A 21,480-nucleotide genomic window follows, 5' to 3' on the forward strand; every position below is an offset into this window, starting at 1 on the left:
GTTCAGGTTAATCTTACCATAGCATTGAGGCCCCTTAATGATTTGGCTTCTACCTTAAACTCACCTACCTTCATGCACACTGCTATAGCCATACTAAACTATTTGCAGTTTTGTCTTCATTGTCTTTATTCATCTTGTCTGCCTTGCACCAGTGTTCATTATGATTCTAATGCACTTTGGGTCACGTCCCAGGAAAGCCTTTTCTGGTCCTCATCCTATGCAAGGCCCACCTTGCAGCTCCTTAAGGTCTTGGCTGTTGCTTACCATAGCTTCTCTCACTGTGCCATCTGTGCTGTACTGACATAGTCATGGTATTGGTCTTTCCTCCCTCCTCAACTATAGTCACCTACAGAACAGGGTGAATGTCTTATGTTTTTATTCCTTCTACAGTGCTCATCATTCACTGGCATCTGTATTTCAGGCTACACTCAGCAAATCTTTATAAAGTGAATTAATGTACAAAAATGTCCTGTTTGTCTTCATGATTCCATAAAAATTTTTTTTTAAATTTTTGTTGTGTTTGAGTAATACTATTGTGGTTTGAACTCAGGACTTTCTATTTTCTTGGCAGGTACCCTAGTGCTTGAACCATACCTCTAGCATTTTACTTTAGTTATTTCTTAAGACAAAGTCTTGCTTTTTGCCTGGACTATTGTGGACTTTGGGTCCTCTTATTTATGCTTTCTGTTGTACTTGAGATGATAGGTGTGAGTCACTACATAAAGATTTCCCTGTGGAGATAGTGGTATCATGAACTTTTTACTAGCTGGCCTGGAACCATGATCTTTCTGATCTCAGAATCTCAAGTAGCTAGGATTACAAGCACATGCCACTGGCATCTGGCATTTCATTGCAATTAGACTTCTCAATGGTCAAAGTTCAGAGCATATTTAAAATTTTTTTACGAAGGGATCATATAAATTAGTTGGCTTAATTTTTACTTTCAGGAGGAAATAGTATAGAAAATTGGTCTGTTATCTAAAAACAAAATTATAGAAGAAAATAATAACCAAAACCTAGAACAATGATTACACCCATGTTTCTACTGGAGCTACAGTCGTAGCTCTATAATTGCTGTTCCAGATTCTAGTGGAAAGGGCATTGAATGTTATATTGAGATTCATAGCCCCAAGGTCATACATTTTATGAGAAACAAAACCTGACATTAAATCCTGATCCATACCTCAAAAGCAACTGAGTCTTGTGTGAGTACTAATTTGAGTTCTATTACTGAATTGATATGTCATAATAATAAATGATGTGCACTCTCTTCTATAGTAATATTTATCCCTCTCAACCTCTTTCATAAAAATATTGCAACAATTAAAGAGTAAAGCATATTGTGATAATTTCAAACCTTGTAATTTTAAAAAATTCTGTAAAATGAAGATATTTTCCACACAATTGCTTTAGGTTATAGATTAACTGCTATCTACATAAAGATTAAATTATAATGAGTTGGGGGAAGCTAGATATTTGAGTATAATGAGTTACAAGATAGGTGAAAGCAACAATAAAAGAGAAAACCAAAAGTCATTGTATTGTTGAGAAAGTAAAAGTATAATGAACTTTATCTTATTGTATAGAGAGGGGGAAGGGAGAGGAGGGAATGAAGGAGGAGGTAACAAACAGTACAAGAAATGTACCCAAGGCCTAACGTATGAAACTGTAACCTCTCTGTACATCACTTTGACAATAGATAAAATAAATAAATATTGTCTAAAAAAGAGATTACTTTTAATCTTTTTGATTACTACAAGAAATTTTTAATAGTTCAATAATATAAATAAGAGAATGAAAAGTAAGGAGGTTGATTCTTGGGAGATATACACATCTGAGAGACAGAAAGACGTCAGTAGTTCCAAAGGACAAAACATTAGAAGCTCATGTAAGAGGGAAGAAAGTGGGTATTATTGACAGAACAGAGAGCTACTATAAAGAATGATCCATTACTGACAGAGGGTATAGATTATATCTGCCAATACTCCATGATTTTTACTTTTGTGCTTAAATTGACTTTTCTTGTTATGTGGGAATTAATTAAAATCCTTCAAAAAGAAAATCAAAGCTCATACAAATTCCAAATAAATTGTTAGATCCTGGAGAATGTTCCATAGAACTCTACTCACTTCTGATGATTAAATTCTACCATATGATGCTTGGGGAAAATATCCAATACCACCATTCCCTGGACTATATAAAAAAATAAAAACCTGAATTGCTTTAATCATACTTCAGTGTTTTAAGGGACCTTTTATTAGATTCTATGCCCCTAAGGTCTAGCAAATGCCAGATGTTTAATAAATGTTAGTTGAATGAAAGGTTGACATAAAGTTACAACTCTGTAAATGGATCATTAAGAGAAATGCTGAGTACTATGTTTCTATCATGCTTTGTTGAATCTAATGAAATGCCTAAATTATATCAACTATGCCATGATCTTTTGCCATTAAATAATACCTTCATTAATTAAGTGATGGTGTAGTATCTCTGTGTTTTATGTACAGAGCCCAGATAGTTTAACTGAAAAAAAAGATTAGTTTGGTTAAATAGATGGGAGATGGACTAAGAATGAATATTATCATATCAATAATTTCATTATGCTTTCTTGTTTTAGCCCAAACAGCGAACATCCATTGTGTCATCTCTGGATTTTCATCGAATGAATCACAACCAAGAGTACTTCGAAATCAACACCTCTATGGGGTGTATAAGCTTTACTTCCAGCCCTCCTGTTAGTCCTCCCACCTCCTCGGCTGAAACCACAGACGGCAAGAATGAGAGACCTGACCAAAAAGGTAAACTGTTCACTTTACACACCTATATGTTTTAGCTTTTAAAACTGAATCTTTATGGATTGAGAAGATTCAAAGATATCTTCTTGTAAGTTACACTTCTGCTTACACACATATATATGGTAATGCAAGGATTTAAGAATCTGTCAGTGTGTTGGACATAGTATTTTTCACTACATTAATAGTCCTTCAAGTATTAAATACTAAGGTTTATGATTTAATATTGAATGTTAGTAAAATAGAAATGCTCTTTTTCCACTATCATTTACCCTCTCCATACAGTGTTATCAACTAGTCAGCATAGTAATTTTGAGGCTGGAGAAGCATATCAGGGCATCTTGTAACACTGAGTAGGGCCTGTGGCCAACACGGGCTTTCAATATGCTAACCCAATATGAATTTGGAAAGGATTATAGACTAAGAGGAAGACTGATGAAAGTAAAAACATCCTTTAGTAAAATTTTCCTGGCTCCAACCAATCATATTTCCAACCAATCACTTTCTCCGTAGCAAGAAGGAGCTAATAACTAACTGGTAAGGTCAATGGGACAGAAATTTAAGAAGTGGGACCCCCAAAGTCTCTTCTTCTTTCTAATTGACAAGCAACTAATTACTTTCATATAAAAGAGTATTACTTTTCTATAAAGAGTATTGCTTTCCTATAAAAGAGTATAACCTAATAAATGTGATTAATATGAATTTTAGAATCCTAAAATATGGTCTGCAGGTATATTCTACATAATCTTTGTTCAAACTGGATATGTATATCTATATATACACATATTTTATACATATGAATATATGTAAGTAGCTAAATCTTTTAATCTGATTCTACTTTTAAAAGCACTAATATAAACATTCCAAAAATACAGCCAGAGAATTATTTTCCCTGAGGGCAAAAAACCAATATTTTAAAAGTAATGATTAATGGTAAGATTGATAGTCTATTGAAGTTATCAAAACTTTCATTGCAACCCAAATGACATTTGTAAACTGAAAAACAAAGCATGTTAATGCCATGTTGACAATGTATGAAAGGCTTCTCTTTATCCTTAGAATAATGTCCAACTCCTTACTATTGCCAGTGACACCCCTTTAACATAGTTGCTGACTAGCTCTTTACTTTTAGCAGATTGATCCAGACCCACCCTGACCTTGTGTGGCATACATCTGGTTCTGGGATTTTCTGTACTTTAGTTTCTTCTGCCTCCAAACTCCATCTTGAAATTTTTGTGCTGCTGATTGTTATTTAGGATTTGACTTAAATGGACTTCTTTGTAGAAGCCTTTTCAGATTACACTATATCCATCTAAATGTGATAGTAATAAGAAATAGCAGATGTGATATATTGTATGTGGGTAATTCTAGAACTTGAGAGGTGGAGGCCAGAGGATTATGAGTTTGACTGCAGACTAGGGTATATAATGAGTTCAAGGTAGAGTGTAAGGCCCTATCAAGAGGGAAGGCGGGCGGGAGGGATGGAGGAAGAAGAGGGAGGGAAAGAAAAAAGAAGAGAGGGGAGTGGAGTAAGGGGAGAGAGGGAAGGAAGGAGGGAGGGAGGGAGAAAAGAAAGAATAGCAATAATAAGCAAATGTTCAATTAACACTGTGTCAGGCAATGTTTTAGTATATTAACTCAATCAAATCTCATGACTCTCATAGAAATTGAATAACTTTTTTCAGTAGATAGGGAAACACAAAGAAGATAAAGACAGAACTTAATGGCAGAACTGGGGCTCAAATCTGTGCTAGAGTAAATGTTCATGACCATTTTTCTTCAATGCTCTTTTCTTTATTTTTCTTCTGAAACAAGTTCTTGCTCTGTAGTTCAGGCTTTCCTTAAACTCTCAATCCTCCTGCCTTATCCTTCCGAGTATTGGGATTGTAGACAGACACCAGCACACCTAGCTTGTTCTACTCACTTCCTATATTCCTATCTTCTTTTTCCATAGCCTCATTTACTTCTTAAAACGATATTGAACTTTTTTTACTTAATTTTCTTTTCTGTCCTTTCTAGAATCTAGCTAGTATAGATGGGTCTTTGACACATTTTAATCACTGAAGTCAGGTTGAGTAAAGTTTATTACTAGTGTTATTGATGAACCTCTCACCTAGATGTGAAACTTGACCTTTTTGTGCTATTTTTCTTTTTGATACACTTAGATTAACAATAGCTAGATCTTACCCTGTCATATGCTTGTAGTATGATACTACATGTAAAGTGATTACCATAGTATCTGACATATATTTATTATCCAATATATATTAATAACTTAATAGTAATAACAGCAATTATGAGAAATTAAGTTTTCTGTAGCCTAGTTTTCATTCAGTGATCATTTACTATTTATTTGTCATGTACAAGAAGCAACCTTATCAGAAAGAAAAGATAGAGTATGATTTATAAAGACAAATGGTATGTGGATCCCAGAAAGGTCTCTAAGTATGTAGTTATTATTCAATCAGCACTTTATCTGAATATCTATCTACAGATTTGAAATCCTAAAATGGGAGAGAGGACAAATATTTTGAAAGTTGCCTTTAGGAAAATGTTCTTTGGCTTTAGTTAGAGCACTAAGTATATTTTTACGATTAAGTTGTTAAGTTTGCAGTAGATAGAAATATGATTTCTTTTTTTATATTGAAATCAAGAGACTAATTTCAAAGCCCTTTACCTTCTCTTTACTCTGACACTGACTACCAGGGAATAGAATAAGAACTCATATTTACTGCTGCCAGGTCTTCACTAGTGCAGCCTAAAATGTGTGGAGCAATTGTCATCCTCAGGATGTTTTCAGGTCTGACCTTTAAACAGAGCCAAAATCGAACTTTTCAGCAGTTGAAATGGTTTCCAGTCACATGTTGCTATGGTTTTTGAATGCAATATGTCACTTCTACAGTTCACTAAAACTTTTAAAATAGACTGATATTTATTAACAATATGGAAGAACATTGATGATCTCACATTAAAAATTAAGACTTCTAATTTTAAAAGTAAAAAGTTTACAGTAGATAACCATTTACTTTAAACAGTAGCATTTCATTATCTTACAGATTTTTTATACATGATAGACATTGAAAGGGAATGAATTAGTCAGTCCCATCATTTGCTATTTTTTTTTTTTTGCCAGTCCTGGGGCTTAACTCAGGGCCTGAGCACTGTCCCTGGCTTCTTTGTGCTCAAGGTTAGCACTCTAACACTTGAACCACGGCACCACTTCTGGCTTTTTCTGTATATGTGGTACTGAGGAATTGAACCCAGGGCTTCATGCATGCTAGACAAGCACTCTACCACTAGGCCATATTACCAGCCCCCGTTGTTTGCTTTTTGAAAAGGAGAAATCATATCTAGGTTGGGTATTTGTAGTAATAAATGAGCTAAGTTCTGTGGATGTATTTTGTAAACTATGACTACAAATAATCTTTATATTATTATTATTATCTAATATCTTTTTCTTCTTTAATGATGACACTATTTGAAATCTATGATTGGTTTGTGCTAGCTCTCTGAAAACCCGTATTTCTTACTTAAGGTAACTTCCCTTTCCTTAACTTAGAACTATAATCTAAATGAAACAACCCATCCACAGTTCCTTTTTATAGATGATTGCTTTCACAAAGAATTAATCTTGACAAAAATGGTATTTTAAAATGCAAGACTAACCTCAGAATTAATTGCATGCTTTGAAATACTTAGTGAATCAATGGATTTATTATAACAGAGAGCTATTTAGAAAGCATCTTGAATGGTGATTAAAGCTTCAACTTAGGAATCATCAAAAAAGGTTGTTAAAGAAGAAGAGCTTTGGTGTTAGACAATAAACAGAACATTTTAACTGCATTTAACTAGAAAAATTAGTTTTATGACATGGTTTGAAAATTTGAAATGTGGTAAGACTGGAGGTAGGGAGAAACAGTGGCATCAGCAATGGAACACTGCCAGTGGACAGAGACAGAGGGAGTAATTAATAGGTCTTGAGAACAGACCACCTGAAGGAGAAGTGTTTAAGGAAGGCATTAAAGTTTTGGGCTTAAGCAGATGAATCAAATGTGACTGCTATTCCTTGAAATGCGAAATATTTATTTGTAAGTAAGAAGGCAGGGCAGAAAATCAATTATGTAAAGCATAACTGGCCATTTTTTAAAAAATTTTATTGTCAAACTGATGTACAGAGAGGTTACGGTTTCATACGTTAGGCCTTGGGTACATTTCTTGTACTTTTTATTACCTCCTCCCTCATTCTCCCTCCCCCTCCCCCTATCCCTCTCCTCCCATGAGTTGTTCAGTTGGTTTACACCAAATGATTTTGCAAGTATTGCTTTCGGAGTCGTTTGTCTTTTTATCCTTTGTCTCTTGATTTTGATTTTCCCTTTCACTTCCCTAGTTCTAATACCAGTATATACAGTATCCAGTGTATTTAGATGAGATACAGTGGTAGTGTGAGTACAACCACAGGAAGGGAAACAAGAGGATCATCATCAAAAGAAGCTACGGTGTCACATGGCATGTTGAAAGTAATTACAAAAGTGATATAACACTTGTTTCCATAACATAGAGTTCATTTCTCTTAGCATCATCTTATGCATTCATAGGGGCATAGCCATTAAGCTCTTGTGATCCTCTGCTGTGACTAGCCTAAACCTGGGCTAATTATTCCCTATGAGAGAGACCATAGGGTCCATGTTTCTTTGGGTCCTGCTCACTTCACTTAGTGATTTGACTTTTACTCACAATGAAAGGGGTGGGGGCAATTCAGATCTCTCAGAAAAAGAAGAGTCAGGTGATCTAACTTCTATATTATCAGGATACCCCTGACTTTTGCATTGAGAGTAGACAAGAGAGGGAGAATGAGAGTGGAAGCAGGAATTCTCGTGAGGAGGTAATAGCAGCAATGCAGTAATATGAGAGAGGAAGACAGCCAAAGCAGAGGAGGAAGCAGTACATGGAAAGAGGAAGTAGGACATATCTTTAAGGTAGATACAATGAGAATTCATGTCAAAATACATGTGATCTGTGAGGAAGGGAATGATTACCTAGACTCCAAGATTTTTTGTCATGCATAACTCTAGGAATGGATTTCCTGTTGTCTAATACCCAAGAAGTCTTGGGAAAAGAACATTTGGTGAACAGGATAAAATATCAGAATTTAGTCTTAGATTCCAGACCCCTATTTAGATAACTGAAAACATGTCTGTAGTAAACAGCAAAGGTTCCTTCTGAAAATATGGTTGTGAGCATTATTATATAGCAGATGTATGCTCAGATAAAGAGGATCAAAAATTGAGCAAGGCAGAGGAGGAGAAAGAAAGCAACACTGGCAAAAAAAAAGTCCAGGGAGATTTATCTTTTTTTCTTGTATTTTCTTTACTTAGCCCTTATTGTCACTGTTTTTTGTTTTGTTACCTGTGACTCGTACATATGTTTATCTGATTTGGGGAATGGAAGGGGAATAACCAAATGGTGAGACAAAGGACAAAGTGTGAACTAATACAGTGGTGATACTCACAAGACACTGTGTTGGAAATGAACTTTACAGCTTGGCAGGGGCGAGTAGGAAGGGGGGGGAAAGTAGGAGAAAATGAGGGAGGGTGTAATACTGTTCAACAAGAAATGAACTCATTACCGTACTTATGTAACTGTAATCCCTCTGTATATTACCTTTATAATAAAATAAAATATTATTTAAAAAAGAGATTAGGGAGCAGCCACCTGTGTGGCAGGAGGAAATCTGGAGTGCCATGTTCTGGACTCATGTGAAGGAAGTTAAAATGAAGTAGTGGTCCCCTAGGTCAAATGTAACTGCTACATGGAACAGGTTGAGGACTGTTAGCACTTACTCATGGATTTAACAATGGGGAGGTCACTGGTGAACTGATAAGAACAAATTGTTAGAATTAAGGGAACAAAAAAACAAAGTTAAGACAATAGGAGATGAGCAAGTAAGAGAGTAAGTACACACTGCTCTTTGAAGAAATTTTCCAAGAGGAAGAAGTATTTTTGTTGCTTGTTTAGTTAGTGCTGGTATTGGGGCTTGAACTTAGGAGCTAGGTGCTGTCACTTAGCTTTTTTTTTATAAGAACTATTTTACTTGCTTATTTTTATTGTAAAGGTGATTTACAGAGGGATTACAGTTACATCAGTGAGGTAATGTATAAATTTCTTTTTGAACAATGTCACCCCTTCCCTTGTTTCTCCCAGTTTTTTTCCCTCTCAACTACTTCCCCTACATGTTGTATAGTTCATTTTCAACATGGTGTCTAGTGAGTTATCACAGCTGTATTTGTTCACCCTTTGTCCCACCATAACTTTTTTCACCAACAACTGGTGCTTTATCACTTGAGCCACAGCTCCACTTCTGGTCAATTTTTTTGTTTAATTGGAGATAAGAATATCACAGTTTTCTACCTGGGCTGGCTTCAAACTGGGATCCTTAGATCTCAGTCTCCTCAGAAACGAGGATTACAATAGTGAGCCACCAGACCTGCAAGAGAAAGTTTTTAAGTTATAGCAAAGGAAGAGAGTCATGGATGGGTGCTAGGAACCAAGTGGCAAGTTTGGTCTAAGGTGAGCATATATTGCTGGCAGGCAGGATGTGTTTGGATGTGGATGCAAATGGTGGCAGGGCATCCATGTGGTGGAAATCTGTGGGAAGATTGATGGTTTCCATTTTCTCCATAATGTAGAAAAGCAGCAACTCCAGTTGAGAATAGAGAAGGAAGAAGTTTAGGTTAGGAGAAAGGAGAGTAGGAAATCATTGCTGAGGAAATAATAATCAGGAAAAGGAAATAGAAGTGGCTTTAAAGTCTCATTCAATATTCATGTTCATGAGTTTAAAATGAATTAAAGCAATACAATTCTGTGTTTCTTTCCAGCCTACAGGACACAGGTATAGAAAATCTAGAGAGTTGAATCTTCTATAGGTTGTGGTTTTGCTAAAATGGGTATACTGAAGAGCAAGAAACATGAATGTAAGAGAGTGAGTATAAAATTTAGATAGAGAAATAAGAGAGAGGAAACAACAAAAGGACAATGACAGTGAAAAATCCCTAGGACTATTGGATTGGAGATTCCAGTAGGGCTAAAGAACAAGGTTAGAGTGAAAGATAAGAGTCTATGCACGGGAGGTTTTTCCATTTTCTTAGTTCTGCCTTAATTTCATTTTTCAAGCTTTTAAAGTTCTCTTCAAAGAGGTCTTTCACTTCTTTGGTTAAGGTTATTCCTAGATATTTTATGTTTTTGGGGGCTATTGCAAAAGGAGTTGCTTTCCTGATTTCAGCCTCGGTCTTCGGGTTGTTAGCATAGAGAAAGGCCGTTGATTTTTGAAGGTTTATTTTATATCCTGCCACTTTGCCAAAGTTTTGGATCAGCTCTAGTAGCTTGGGGGTAGAGTCTATGGGATTCTTTAGGTATAGGATCATGTCATCTGTGAAGAGAGGAAGTTTAACTTTTTTTTTTCCTATTTGGATCCCCTTTATATTCTCTTCTTGCCTAATTGCTCTGGCTAGGAATTCTAGTACTATGTTGTGTAGTTTCTATTATTGATGATGTTCTTGTATCACCTTCCTATGGTTGTACCTACACTATCTCTGTAATCTTATCTGAGTATATTGGAAACCGTGTTTACTGGTATTGGAAGTAGGAAATTCAAAGGGAATACCAAATTTGAGAGACACAGGGTAAAAAAAGAGAAATAACTACAAAAGCAATACTTGCAAAACTGTTTGGTGTAAGTGAACTGAACACCTGGGGGGGGAGGGAAAGGGGGGAGGGAGGGGGGCATGAGGGACAAGGCAACAAACAGTACAAGAAATGTATCCAATGCCCAATGTATGATACTGTAACCTCTCTGTACATCAGTTTGATAATAAAAATTTGAGAAAAAAAAGAGTCTATGCACAGGAAGCACACAAAAGCAGAACTGAGTGCAGTTATTGGTAATCACAAGGCCTTGCAATCATGAGTCTAAGCAGCTGAGTTTGCTTGTCTACACATAACATGCTTAATCAAGTCAGTACAACAATCTCCTGGAAATACAAATCTACTTCTATGTTAGTCACCATTCATAACACTTAAAATTAACTTTCCTTTTGTTTAACAAATTGTGGTATGGATTAAACTTACCTGCATTCATGTCTACTTCTTGTCCCATTTTGCCTTGAGGTACAAAGACCCCCCATTCTATTCCTTAGCTCCCAGGGTGGTCCTGAGAGGGGGATTACATTTAAGTTTATTCTCATAAGAGGTGCTCTCTGCATCTGCACACTTAGCATCCCATTCTTATATGAAATGTGGTACTCTCAGTGGCTGTCAATATATTTCTCCCCTCTCCTCATGTGAATATCTTGGTATGAATTTTTTTGTTTTGTCTTATTTTGTTGGTTTTTATCTTAAAATAGAGATGGTGATGGAATTTGTTCTATTTTAAAGGTAGAGCCAACTTTTTGTTGATGGATTAGATATAGGATATAGTATAATGGAAGGGATAAAGTATGTGATTAAAGGAACTTGGTCCTTTTGAATCACTGGAAGGATGAGAATCATAGTCACTGAGATGGGGAAATCAATTTGGGGCATTAATTTGAAACTTGATTGAATATCAAAGGCATTATTTCTAGTAGATAGTTGAGATAATGATTTTTAGTAGGAATTGACAGCATGGAAAGAGTCTGTGTGATAATTTCATGTTCATCAAAACTATCAGTTATAAAAGTAATAATAGCTATGTCTACAATCAGAGGCTAATGAGTTCTGAATTCTTCTGTGACAATGTCCTGGATCAGTATGTTGTGAATTCTTGGAGGACAAGATGACAAGAATATAGGTAATAACAAATTCTCCCTTTTATGGAAAGCTGTATCCCAGAAAGTTCTCGCTCTATGAATGATTTTGTGAGTTAGCAGCTCCTCAAGGGCACCTGCCAAACAAGTCAACCATATCCTTTGTACCTGATTACTTCCAGTCATGTTAGTAGTTTCAAACCATCTACCTCCTGCTGGAGAAAACCGAAGAAAACTTTAAGATAAGCAGGAAAAGTGCATATTTCCAGATGGAATAAAAACAAAAAATAAAAGTAATGAGGTTCTCAGCAGCAGAGGATGTTTTTCTGCAAAGGAGAATTGCTGCAGGAGAACTACAATTATAGAAGGGAAGAGGGTGGCACAGAATTCTTAGACTGATAATGGATTACCAGAAAGGCAAATGAAGACCTCCCTTTTAATTAGTTCATGTGGATTTAATAGACCTCCTGAAAATGAGAGTTCATTTTTACCACAGCACTGGATGCAGTAAGCTGAAGGAGGCTTTGGCCTCCAGCATACATTAAGGCCAAGGTCAGGCTATTGAGACAATTGTCAAACTGTAACCTAAGATTCCAGGTGAACTGTTAAGAGGAAAGTTAAAGGTTATGAGAACAATATACAATTGTATCTGTGGAACTTACTTACTTACAAATGAGCTAAATTATCAGTGATTAAATTCAGTACTTTAAATAGATCACAATCTTAGTTATACAAACAAAAATGCCAAAATAATAAAATATATTCTTTTTAGTTCTTAATAAATCATGACTGCCTCACATTTTTTTCTATGTTGCCACATCCTTTTTCCAGTGTACACACAGATGGTAAGACTTAAGCTACTGGATTTTTGACAAAGAAAAGTGAATTAAAAATATAAAAATAGGGGCTGGGGATATAGCCTAGTGGCAAGAGTGCCTGCCTCGGATACACGAGGCCCTAGGTTCGATTCCCCAGCACCACATATACAGAAAACGGCCAGAAGCGGCGCTGTGGCTCAAGTGGCAGAGTGCTAGCCTTGAGCGGGAAGAAGCCAGGGACAGTGCTCAGGCCCTGAGTCCAAGGCCCAGGACTGGCCAAAAAAAAAAATATATATATATATATATATATATATATATAAAAATAGGCTAGATACAAGTGGCTCATACCTGTAATCCTAGATATTCAGGAAACTGAAATCTGAGGATCATAGTTCAAAGCCAGTCTGGGCAGGAAAATCTGTGAAACTCTCTTCTCTGATTAACCACTGAAAAGCAAGAAGTGGGGCTGTGGCTCAATTGATATAACATTATCCTGAGTAAAAAAGCCTAAGAACAGTCAGTGCCCATGTACTGAGCTTAAGCCCTGGTACTAGTAATAAAAATAAATTAAAAATATATAAAATGTAGATTCATGCAAGGAATTATGTGGAAACTTATTTCAAGTGATATATTAACATAAGACTATTGGTTTATTGGGACATTCTTAGATAAATATACCTACTTTGTGTACCATCATAAGAAAATCCAAGGTATGCGAGAGAATCTAAGAAATGATTGAGTTTAAAAGAGTAAGGCTCTAAGTGACAAGCAATGAGAAAATAACTAGGTTAAGGCAGGAAAGAAAGATTATTCTTCAAAGAAGGATTACATCTTTAAAAAAAATTCTCAGAAGTACATGTTAGCATGAATATACAGTTCAGAACGAAAGATTGAAGCCACAGAGGGAGTACAAGCTGATCTTTCCTAGTTAACTTCTTTCTGGGTTTTGGTCTATATCCTAAGAACAAGAAGAACTCATTGGCTGGTGTTCTAAATGAAGAAAGATAACCTACTTTTCATTTTACTGTCTGAAAGGCTCTTGTTTTTTCTCTGTGAACTAAAATCAAGTGTATTCTTGGAGAGTGACCAAAGAGAACAAAGACCAGATGTTTGGGGAAAGTCAAGAGTTTGAGTTTCCCTTCTGTTTAGGCTCCTGACCCATGGGTCTGTGTGACCCCTGGCAGCATAGCCTAAGGGGTATCAGAGTCTGAGGATTCACCTACTGTCTGTAGCCTGCAGGTCATACATTCATGCTGTTAATGCCCATACCCCTCCGGCCAGGGCTTGCGGTCTTTTTGGCTGGCTGGCTCATGCTCACTGGTAAAGGGTGCTGCTCTGAGTATCTGCCACACCTGCCATCCATCCACTGTCTCTTATGGACACCTCTCCTGGAGGTCATGAGAACCTCTGGGTTTCATTCATAGTTAAGGCAAATAAGAGCTCAGAAAATGTATCCTCAGGATTTTGCTATTCCCTACCATACAGAACTATTAAGCTTATCAGGATATAGTCATGCCTAAAATCTACATGGGATTTTGAACCCTGATTCCCACTCTCCTTATGTTTTTCTAGTACTGATTTTGTTTTACTACATCCTTGGAAAGCCTAACCCCAGAAAGAAGTGATCAGGACACTCATGTACAACTATTTCTCTTATCTCATCCCAACTTTGCTGTTTAATACTCTTCAACAGCTGGTTATATTTTTCCTCTGACAGGCTGGTTTTTCAAAGATTCCAGTGATGGAATTAAATCATTTTATAGAACACTTTCTTTGTGGAGATAGATTCCTTTTACATAAAGCTAGAACCACTAAAGGAAAAGTGTTTGAATACAACATATGATTAATAATGCTTAATAAATGTGGGCATTATTTTTTCTATTGCTATTATTACTATAGCTACAGGCAGCAAGCACAGCTTGAACACTACAATTTCAGTACAAATGTAGAGAGTCCAGCCAGGTATCTGAATTCTCAGATCCATAAAATTGCTAAGAACAAGTGAGTCAACCTGCTCATAAGAAGAGCTGGAATTTTATTGGCTCCATGTTCCAAATTAATACATCCTGGGTTGGGAAGGCAGAAAAAGCTGTGTTGTTGGTGATAGCTAGTATTCCACAAGTGCTAAGTCATCCAAAATTATAGCAGAAGGAAAAGGCAACAGTTCCAAAGAGGTTTTGTATTAAAATGTGGTTTTTAAAATATAATCTTTTATTAACTCAATTTTTGCTCACTTTCACCCTATGTTAATGTGTGAAAAACTGCTTCATTAGCTGGAATTTTCTTTGAGATTCAAATCCACTTTTGCATAGCTATTCTCTGTAATTACCCTGTCTACTTCAGTTTGCTGAATAGTTTTTCTGCTTTGCTTTTCTCTAACAGATTGTATATAGCATTTGAAAAATCACCTCATTTATCAGTTATATTTATGTGATATAGGTGTGATCATTATAGCTAAAAGTGAAATTGAGGAAGAAATAGAGATGTTTAAAAAGAAAGGAGAGGTGTGAGGAAAGAAAGGCTATTGGTATTTCTAGTCTGTGCTATAGAAAAATCCCCTCCCCACACCCAATTAAAAAGTTTTCAGATTTCTAAGCCTTTTTTTAAAAAAAAATTCATATCCTCTGTTGCTTCAATTTTCTCTTAGAAGATCATTTTCTCCTTTGGTCCTTTACATCTTGGTGTGTTGAGTGGGCACTTTCTATTATACCATCTCCTCATTATGATGAAATCTTAAGATTTAGATATGTATTAGGTAGGGATAATCCAGACTAGAAATCTCAAAATTATTGATGAATTTCACCTAAGATTCCCATATCCCGAACTTTGCTATTTATCAAAACTAGCAGAATTTTTGTTTTTTCCAAATACCTATTTTATATGATATTGCACTGTTAAGAGCCTTTTTTGCCTTGTTAGTATTTAAGAACATATACATGAGCATGTCCAAATATTTTGGCATTGAGATCTTGTGCATGTGAGACAAACCTAGACTCATATGAGGTGTGAGACGAGAGTTGTTGTAAGACTCTGTTATGGTTCTTGTTCATCTGGGTCTAGCTATTCCTACTCTACTTCTTACCATGATTCCAATATTTTATGCACCCTAAGAACATCATTCTTAGAGTTCATGGTTCTTTGATCTGTCAACTTGGAATGCCTTCCCCATCTCACCAGATAAACTTCCATTCTTGTAGGAAACTTGGATAAAAGCAACTGCCTTAGTCTTTTCATGCTGCGGTAGCAAAACATTACAGCTTGTAAACAACAGAAATTCCTTTTGAACAAATCTTGGTGTTGAGAGATTGAGGCACTAGCACATTTACTGGCTGGTTAGGATCAGCTTTCTGATTCTTAGATAGAATATTCTATTTCCTCACATAGTAAAAAACACAAATGAGCTCCCCTGAGTCTCTTTATCAGAGCACTAAGCCCATTCATGAATACTTCTCTTTGATGACATCTTCAAGTTCCAATTTCATAATGTCATCACTTTGGTTTCAACATAACAATGTTAGGGGGAGGCAAATGTTAAGTCCAGACTAGTAGCCTCCTTTGTGAAGGTCTCCTCATTCTGTCAATTCTCATATCCATGTGGTACCCAGAACTCTTCACATTTTTCTATTATATATTTCACACATATCTATGAGCTCCCTCAGTACAGGGACCATGTATCAAATGGAATATATTACAGCCAAGAGAGATGGAGCTTGTGTTAGATGCTCCCAAGATGATAAACAGTTGAAAAAAAGTGAATGAATATTTCCTTTTTGGAATTCTACCATTTATTATGAGTTTATTTCAGTCTTTATAGTAAGATAACATTACTGTTTTTATTAACTACATTGCTTCTTTTTAAGCCAGCCATGGAGACCATTTTTTATTGTTTATTTCCTAAAATGCCTCAGAGAGATGTCATTTCCAATATAAATTCTTGTTATATAATTGATCTGATTTTAGACATGAAAAGATTGCAATTACTGCATTGGGAGATTCCTGTTTTCCTTGACAATTATTAAGTAGTTGACCCATTGGAGACAGATTTTTTCCAAAATTATTGAAGTTACTCTAGAAATTTTTAATATATCTTTTAATGTGTACTAATTTCTAATATTTGTTCCATTTTCATTTTATTGAACCACTGGCTAAAGCTTATTTTTAAAAGTAATTGTGAAATGGTAATATCTATTTGTTCACAAGGTCAAAACAATGACTTTTTTCTTCTTTGCCTAAACTGATCTGTTTTATTTATTTATTTATTTATTTGTTTATTTATTTATTTATTTATTTTCTACTTTCTACATTAGTGTGGTATAAAATAGAAAATGTTGTATTATGTCCTTGAGCTTTAAAGAGAATGAGACCTTTTAACATATTAGAATCAATGTGCAGAATGACTACACCTATAGAACATTCCAGCTCACAGGAGCTAGAGTGAACTCTCTTACGTTTCTATATGTGGGCTTTCCAGAACATTGCTCTCCTTGCTAATGAACTGTGTTAGGAAGGCAAATATACTATCAAGAGCCAACATTTATTCCAGAGTTAAAGATGTAATTTTTATGTTTTGCAGTGTTTGGTTCTCTATCAGGTCTATTGTTTGTTCTCCCTATTAGCACAGATGTCTGTGTTATCTTTTATTAACTCACATAATCAGGAGTTGACTATATAAAGCTAATTATAGATTTCAGATTTCCTTCTGGAAAGCATATAAGCATACATGAAAGGAAGTATTATTAACTAAACAAATCTCTCAGTTCCCTAGTGATTAGCATTTTGACAAGCTGTTGTCTTAAATGAAGGATTTAGATAATTTATTATATAACTTCCAAGTATTTTTTTCTGATGTGAGTACTTTGTAAATAGTAATCATTTTCATTTAAATTTGCACAAAACTTCAGACCTATTTTAGTTTCCCTAGCATGTTTCCTCGACCATTGATGTGCTGTAGGCCATTAATTTGCAGCTGGGTTTTGTTTCTACTATTAATTACAATCTTCTGGAACAGGGTAACTTTACAATAACTATGCCAGGTTCTCTAAGCTAAGTATTTTGTTGTTGTCTAACAATATATTTAGTTCCTGAAGTTGTCATATAGAAAAGTAAAGCTAGAATATTAAATTCAAATTTATTTTCCTAAATCCATATTTGTTTCATTCCCTTGTAGGCAATTTTAATACTTTAAAATATATATTTAATCTAGATCTATCTTACATAAAATCAGACCTCTATTATTGGATTACAGCTGGTGTCCTGTGTTTGTAAAACTATCTTAGCAACCTCAAGCATATGAATTACTATGGGTTGAGGCCTTAATTATGGCTTTATTATAAACAAAATGTAAGAGTTTATAAACACTAATAAAATTATACTATGATGGCTTCTAAAAATGATAAGAGTATATTTATTTTTGAATTAGAACTTAATGAAATGTTAATATCCACGGAAGATTCTGAGGATGCTCTAATGAAATGTTTCCTTCCTCCTAAATCTTTTTGAGATAAGCAAATAATTAATATCATTATGATAGGTAAAATATAAACAGAGAGAATCAAATGAATAAGACTAGAACAGTCACAAACGGCTTCACTGAACAGGTAATGCTTTTCTCAGGACTCTATCAAGTAATCAGATATTGAAGAAATATGATGAGGAGGGAAAGGGAAAAGGAAGGATGTAGAGAAAGCAAAGCTTTGAAATCAAAGAGATTCATACATAAGCCCTTGTTTTTCTACTTACATCAATCTTAAGGTAAATACCACTCAGGATTTTTGCATTTTTTCCATCTTTTTTATTGTCAAAGTGATTTTTAAAATTTCTTTTTAGAGAATAAGGATATCAGTACTTGGAAGAACCCATAGCATGCCAGGAAATCAATAGATATAGTTTTTCCTCCTCACTTTATTTGAGCCTTGTGACAAACTTATAAGTAGACAGAATAGGTAGTAGTGTTAACATTTTAAAGATTAAGCTCACAATGGTTAGAAAATTTGCTTAAGATCACACAGCTAGCAAATCAGTGGCAGAAACAGAACTAGAACAATTTCCCCTTGTGCTACAACACAATGTAGTGTTTTCTAGGTTTTCCATTCATTTATTTATTAAGTCAACAAGTATTTCCTAGCATCTGCTAAGTGTCAGACACATTACTGTATGCAGATGATACATTGGAGAACCAAGTCTCTAATATAATGGAGGTGAGAATCTGCTAACCTTCACAGCAGCAATTTCAGTAAATCCTAAATTTACTCACTTGTGCAAGGGCACATTTAGGTTCTGGGAAAGGGTGAGGGAAGAAGACATATTCTAAGTGAGGGAATCTGGAAAGTCCTGAGGGAAGAAGGAATATTTCTGCCAAGACCTGGAGAGTGTGCAGGAATTATGTGGACAGAGAGGAGGGAATAGTGTTCCAAGCAGTGGGAGGTTTGGCAAAGAGGTAAACGTGAACACAGTGTGTTCCAAGAACTGAAACCAATCCAGGAGAGTGGGATCCAAGAGCCAGAGTAAAAGAATGGCAAGATGTGTCTATCCACAGGGATCTGCAGAGACCAGCTTGTAGAGTCTTTCAGAGTCTGGTCTTACGTTTGAGTTTGAAGGGTAAAAAGCTTGGAGTGGATGGGGGAGCTTTAAAAGTTAGACCACGAGGTAAATATTTTAAAACATATCTCATTCTCTAATTATTCCAGATTAGCAATGGTTACATTTTAAAATGAATTTCTCCACTTAGTATAATTTTTTCCAAGTCCTTCCATTTCCTTAAGAATGGGGCAGTGTCATTCTTTCGGACAGAGACATAGAATTCCATTGTGTATTGTACCACTAAGTGAAGTGAGCCAGACCCAAAGAAACATAGACTGTATGGTTTTCCTCATTGATAATAATTAGTATAGTACACATCTAGGATAGTCCTAGCAGAAGGTCACAATTGCTCAGTAAGTATGTACATATGAAGATGCTAAATGAAATGAACTCCAAATTATGGAAATAAGTGGTTTACCATTGTCATTGTTATTTTCAATGTACCATCTGAAATTATGCCACTTTCTTTTGCCTTTTTTCCCCCAGGGGTTTCACCCTGATGTCACTGTTACTGATTTTGATACCCTGGGTATTGTATATATGTCTATTGGAACTAGGGAAGTGAAGGAGAACATCAAAATGGAGAGACAAAGGGTAAAAGGCGAACCACTTCAACAGCAATACTTACAAAACTATATGCCGTAATCCAAGTGTACAAGAAGAGAGAAAAATGAGGGAGGAGGTAACAAGTTTGATAAAAAAAAAATGTACTGGTCACCTTACTTATGAAACTGTAACCCCTCTGTACATCACTTTGACAATAAAAAAGAAAAGGAATGATGCATCAGAAGCCCACCCCCCAAAAAAACCACCCCCAAAACAAATTTATCTTGTTGGTTTGAGGTGGTCTGATGTATTCCCTATATTGTCAACTCTGTGGCAGCTGGTTTTCATTGTCATATGTTTACCCTAGCTTTATGGAAGATTCTTTCTTTTAGAGGGTCCAAGATAGGAAGGGAGTCTGCGAATCTGTGGCAGGTTAGATCAGGTTTCAGCTCTAGGGCAGGAGAGATGTTTAAGGTACTGAGATTATAGGACATAGATCATCTGCTATGGAAGCTAGAGGGGAAAGAGGTGGGAGGAGACAGCAATAGCCTTTGCTTTTGACTTGAGCAGAAAACCATAAGAGCCTCAGGCACTATATCTAAAGCTTTAATGTTGAGGGGGGAAAAAAATATTGTGGTTAGACCATGATTGGACTAGAGGGTACAATAAAAGCCTTTGGGGTCAGCAGGCATAACTTTATGTTTAAAATGATAGTTCTGTCTTTTTCTCTCTTCCCTTTTTCCTTCTTTTCCTTCCTCCATACTTAATCCTCCACTCCTTCCCACCCTTCCTTGTTTTCTCTGGTGGAAATGCTACTTCCTTTTGATATTTGCATTTTACTTCTTAGGTTTCTGTATATTTCCATCTGGTTAAACTTGTTCTACAGGGACATTAGTTGTTACCTGACTTTAGTTTTTATTTAAAAGGGGAAAACCTGTAATTATGAAGAAAATTGGACATGTGGGTACCTGATTCATTTCCCTGGGTGGCACTGTGACTCGCCCTCATTAAAGGAGCTTTGCTTTTGATGCCTAATGCCTTATCAGGTTTGAATTTTCTCTTCCCTGTATGTGAACAATAAGATAAGTTTCTCTCATGGGTCATTCAATCCTCTTCATCTCTACTGTGAGTCAGATGTTTTGCATTTCAAAACATTATCCTGCCTACAATTTCCCTCTTTATAAATTATGCAGAAAATGTCTACCAACAACAGATTCTAAACTGATTTAGACTTCTATCTTTAAAACACATTCAAATTATTTCACTATAAATTAATAAGCAGTTTTATCACCAACAATCATTATAATGATACACTCCTTTATCATCATTATCTAAACATCAAGGTACCTCACTAGATAAAAGTACAGTCATCTGTAAGGAAGTGATCTTTTGATGATTCCTTTGTCTGCCTCTAGTTGCAGGGGATTTCTTCACCTTTACACCAAATGTTATAGACAGAGGTGTTTACACTTCCTGGTCTTTCTGTCGTATCTTTTTCATCACTCCCTCAAAACTGTTCCACTACTCATCTAAGTGGTCTCTTCCTAAGAACAGTGGACCAAGTGTTTACCTTATCTGAGGAAGCTTGCTCTACTTAAACCCTTATAACATACCCTACAGAAGGCTTGAGGACATCACTCTCTCCATGGCTCCTTCTACCTTTTTCCTTTCCTTTGTCACCTACCTCTGTGTACATCTCTTTTTCTGCACACCCCTAGAAGATTGTCCTTTAGAATTACTGACCATAACCTCTTCTCTTCTCTTTACACACTGTCCCTCAATGATCTAAACCACTGTTTGGCTTATTCAGATTGTTCAAATTGGTGTAGCTAATGCTGGAGTTCCAAGCCCCTAATTCAACTTCAAATTCACTAGACCATTCTATTTAGATGTCCCACAGGTACCTCACAGCTGACATGTCTGTGTGTTAGTTTCCTATGGCTGCCACAATAAAAAAAACAGCAG

The 21,480-nt window shown here is 35.8% G+C and overlaps 1 protein-coding gene across 1 annotated transcript in view; it reads left to right on the forward strand.

Annotated features, from left to right (window-relative positions):
- Anks1b (ankyrin repeat and sterile alpha motif domain containing 1B) overlaps positions 1–21,480 on the forward strand; it is an 895,075-nt gene that overhangs the window by 329,412 nt on the left and 544,183 nt on the right. The window contains exon 12 of the mRNA XM_048357586.1: positions 2,618–2,798. Coding sequence (XP_048213543.1) covers positions 2,618–2,798 — 181 coding nt within the window. The remainder of the gene's footprint in view (positions 1–2,617; positions 2,799–21,480) is intronic.

This window comes from Perognathus longimembris, chromosome 1 (assembly GCF_023159225.1).
Source record: "Perognathus longimembris pacificus isolate PPM17 chromosome 1, ASM2315922v1, whole genome shotgun sequence".
In the NCBI taxonomy this organism is placed as follows: Eukaryota; Metazoa; Chordata; class Mammalia; order Rodentia; family Heteromyidae; genus Perognathus; species Perognathus longimembris.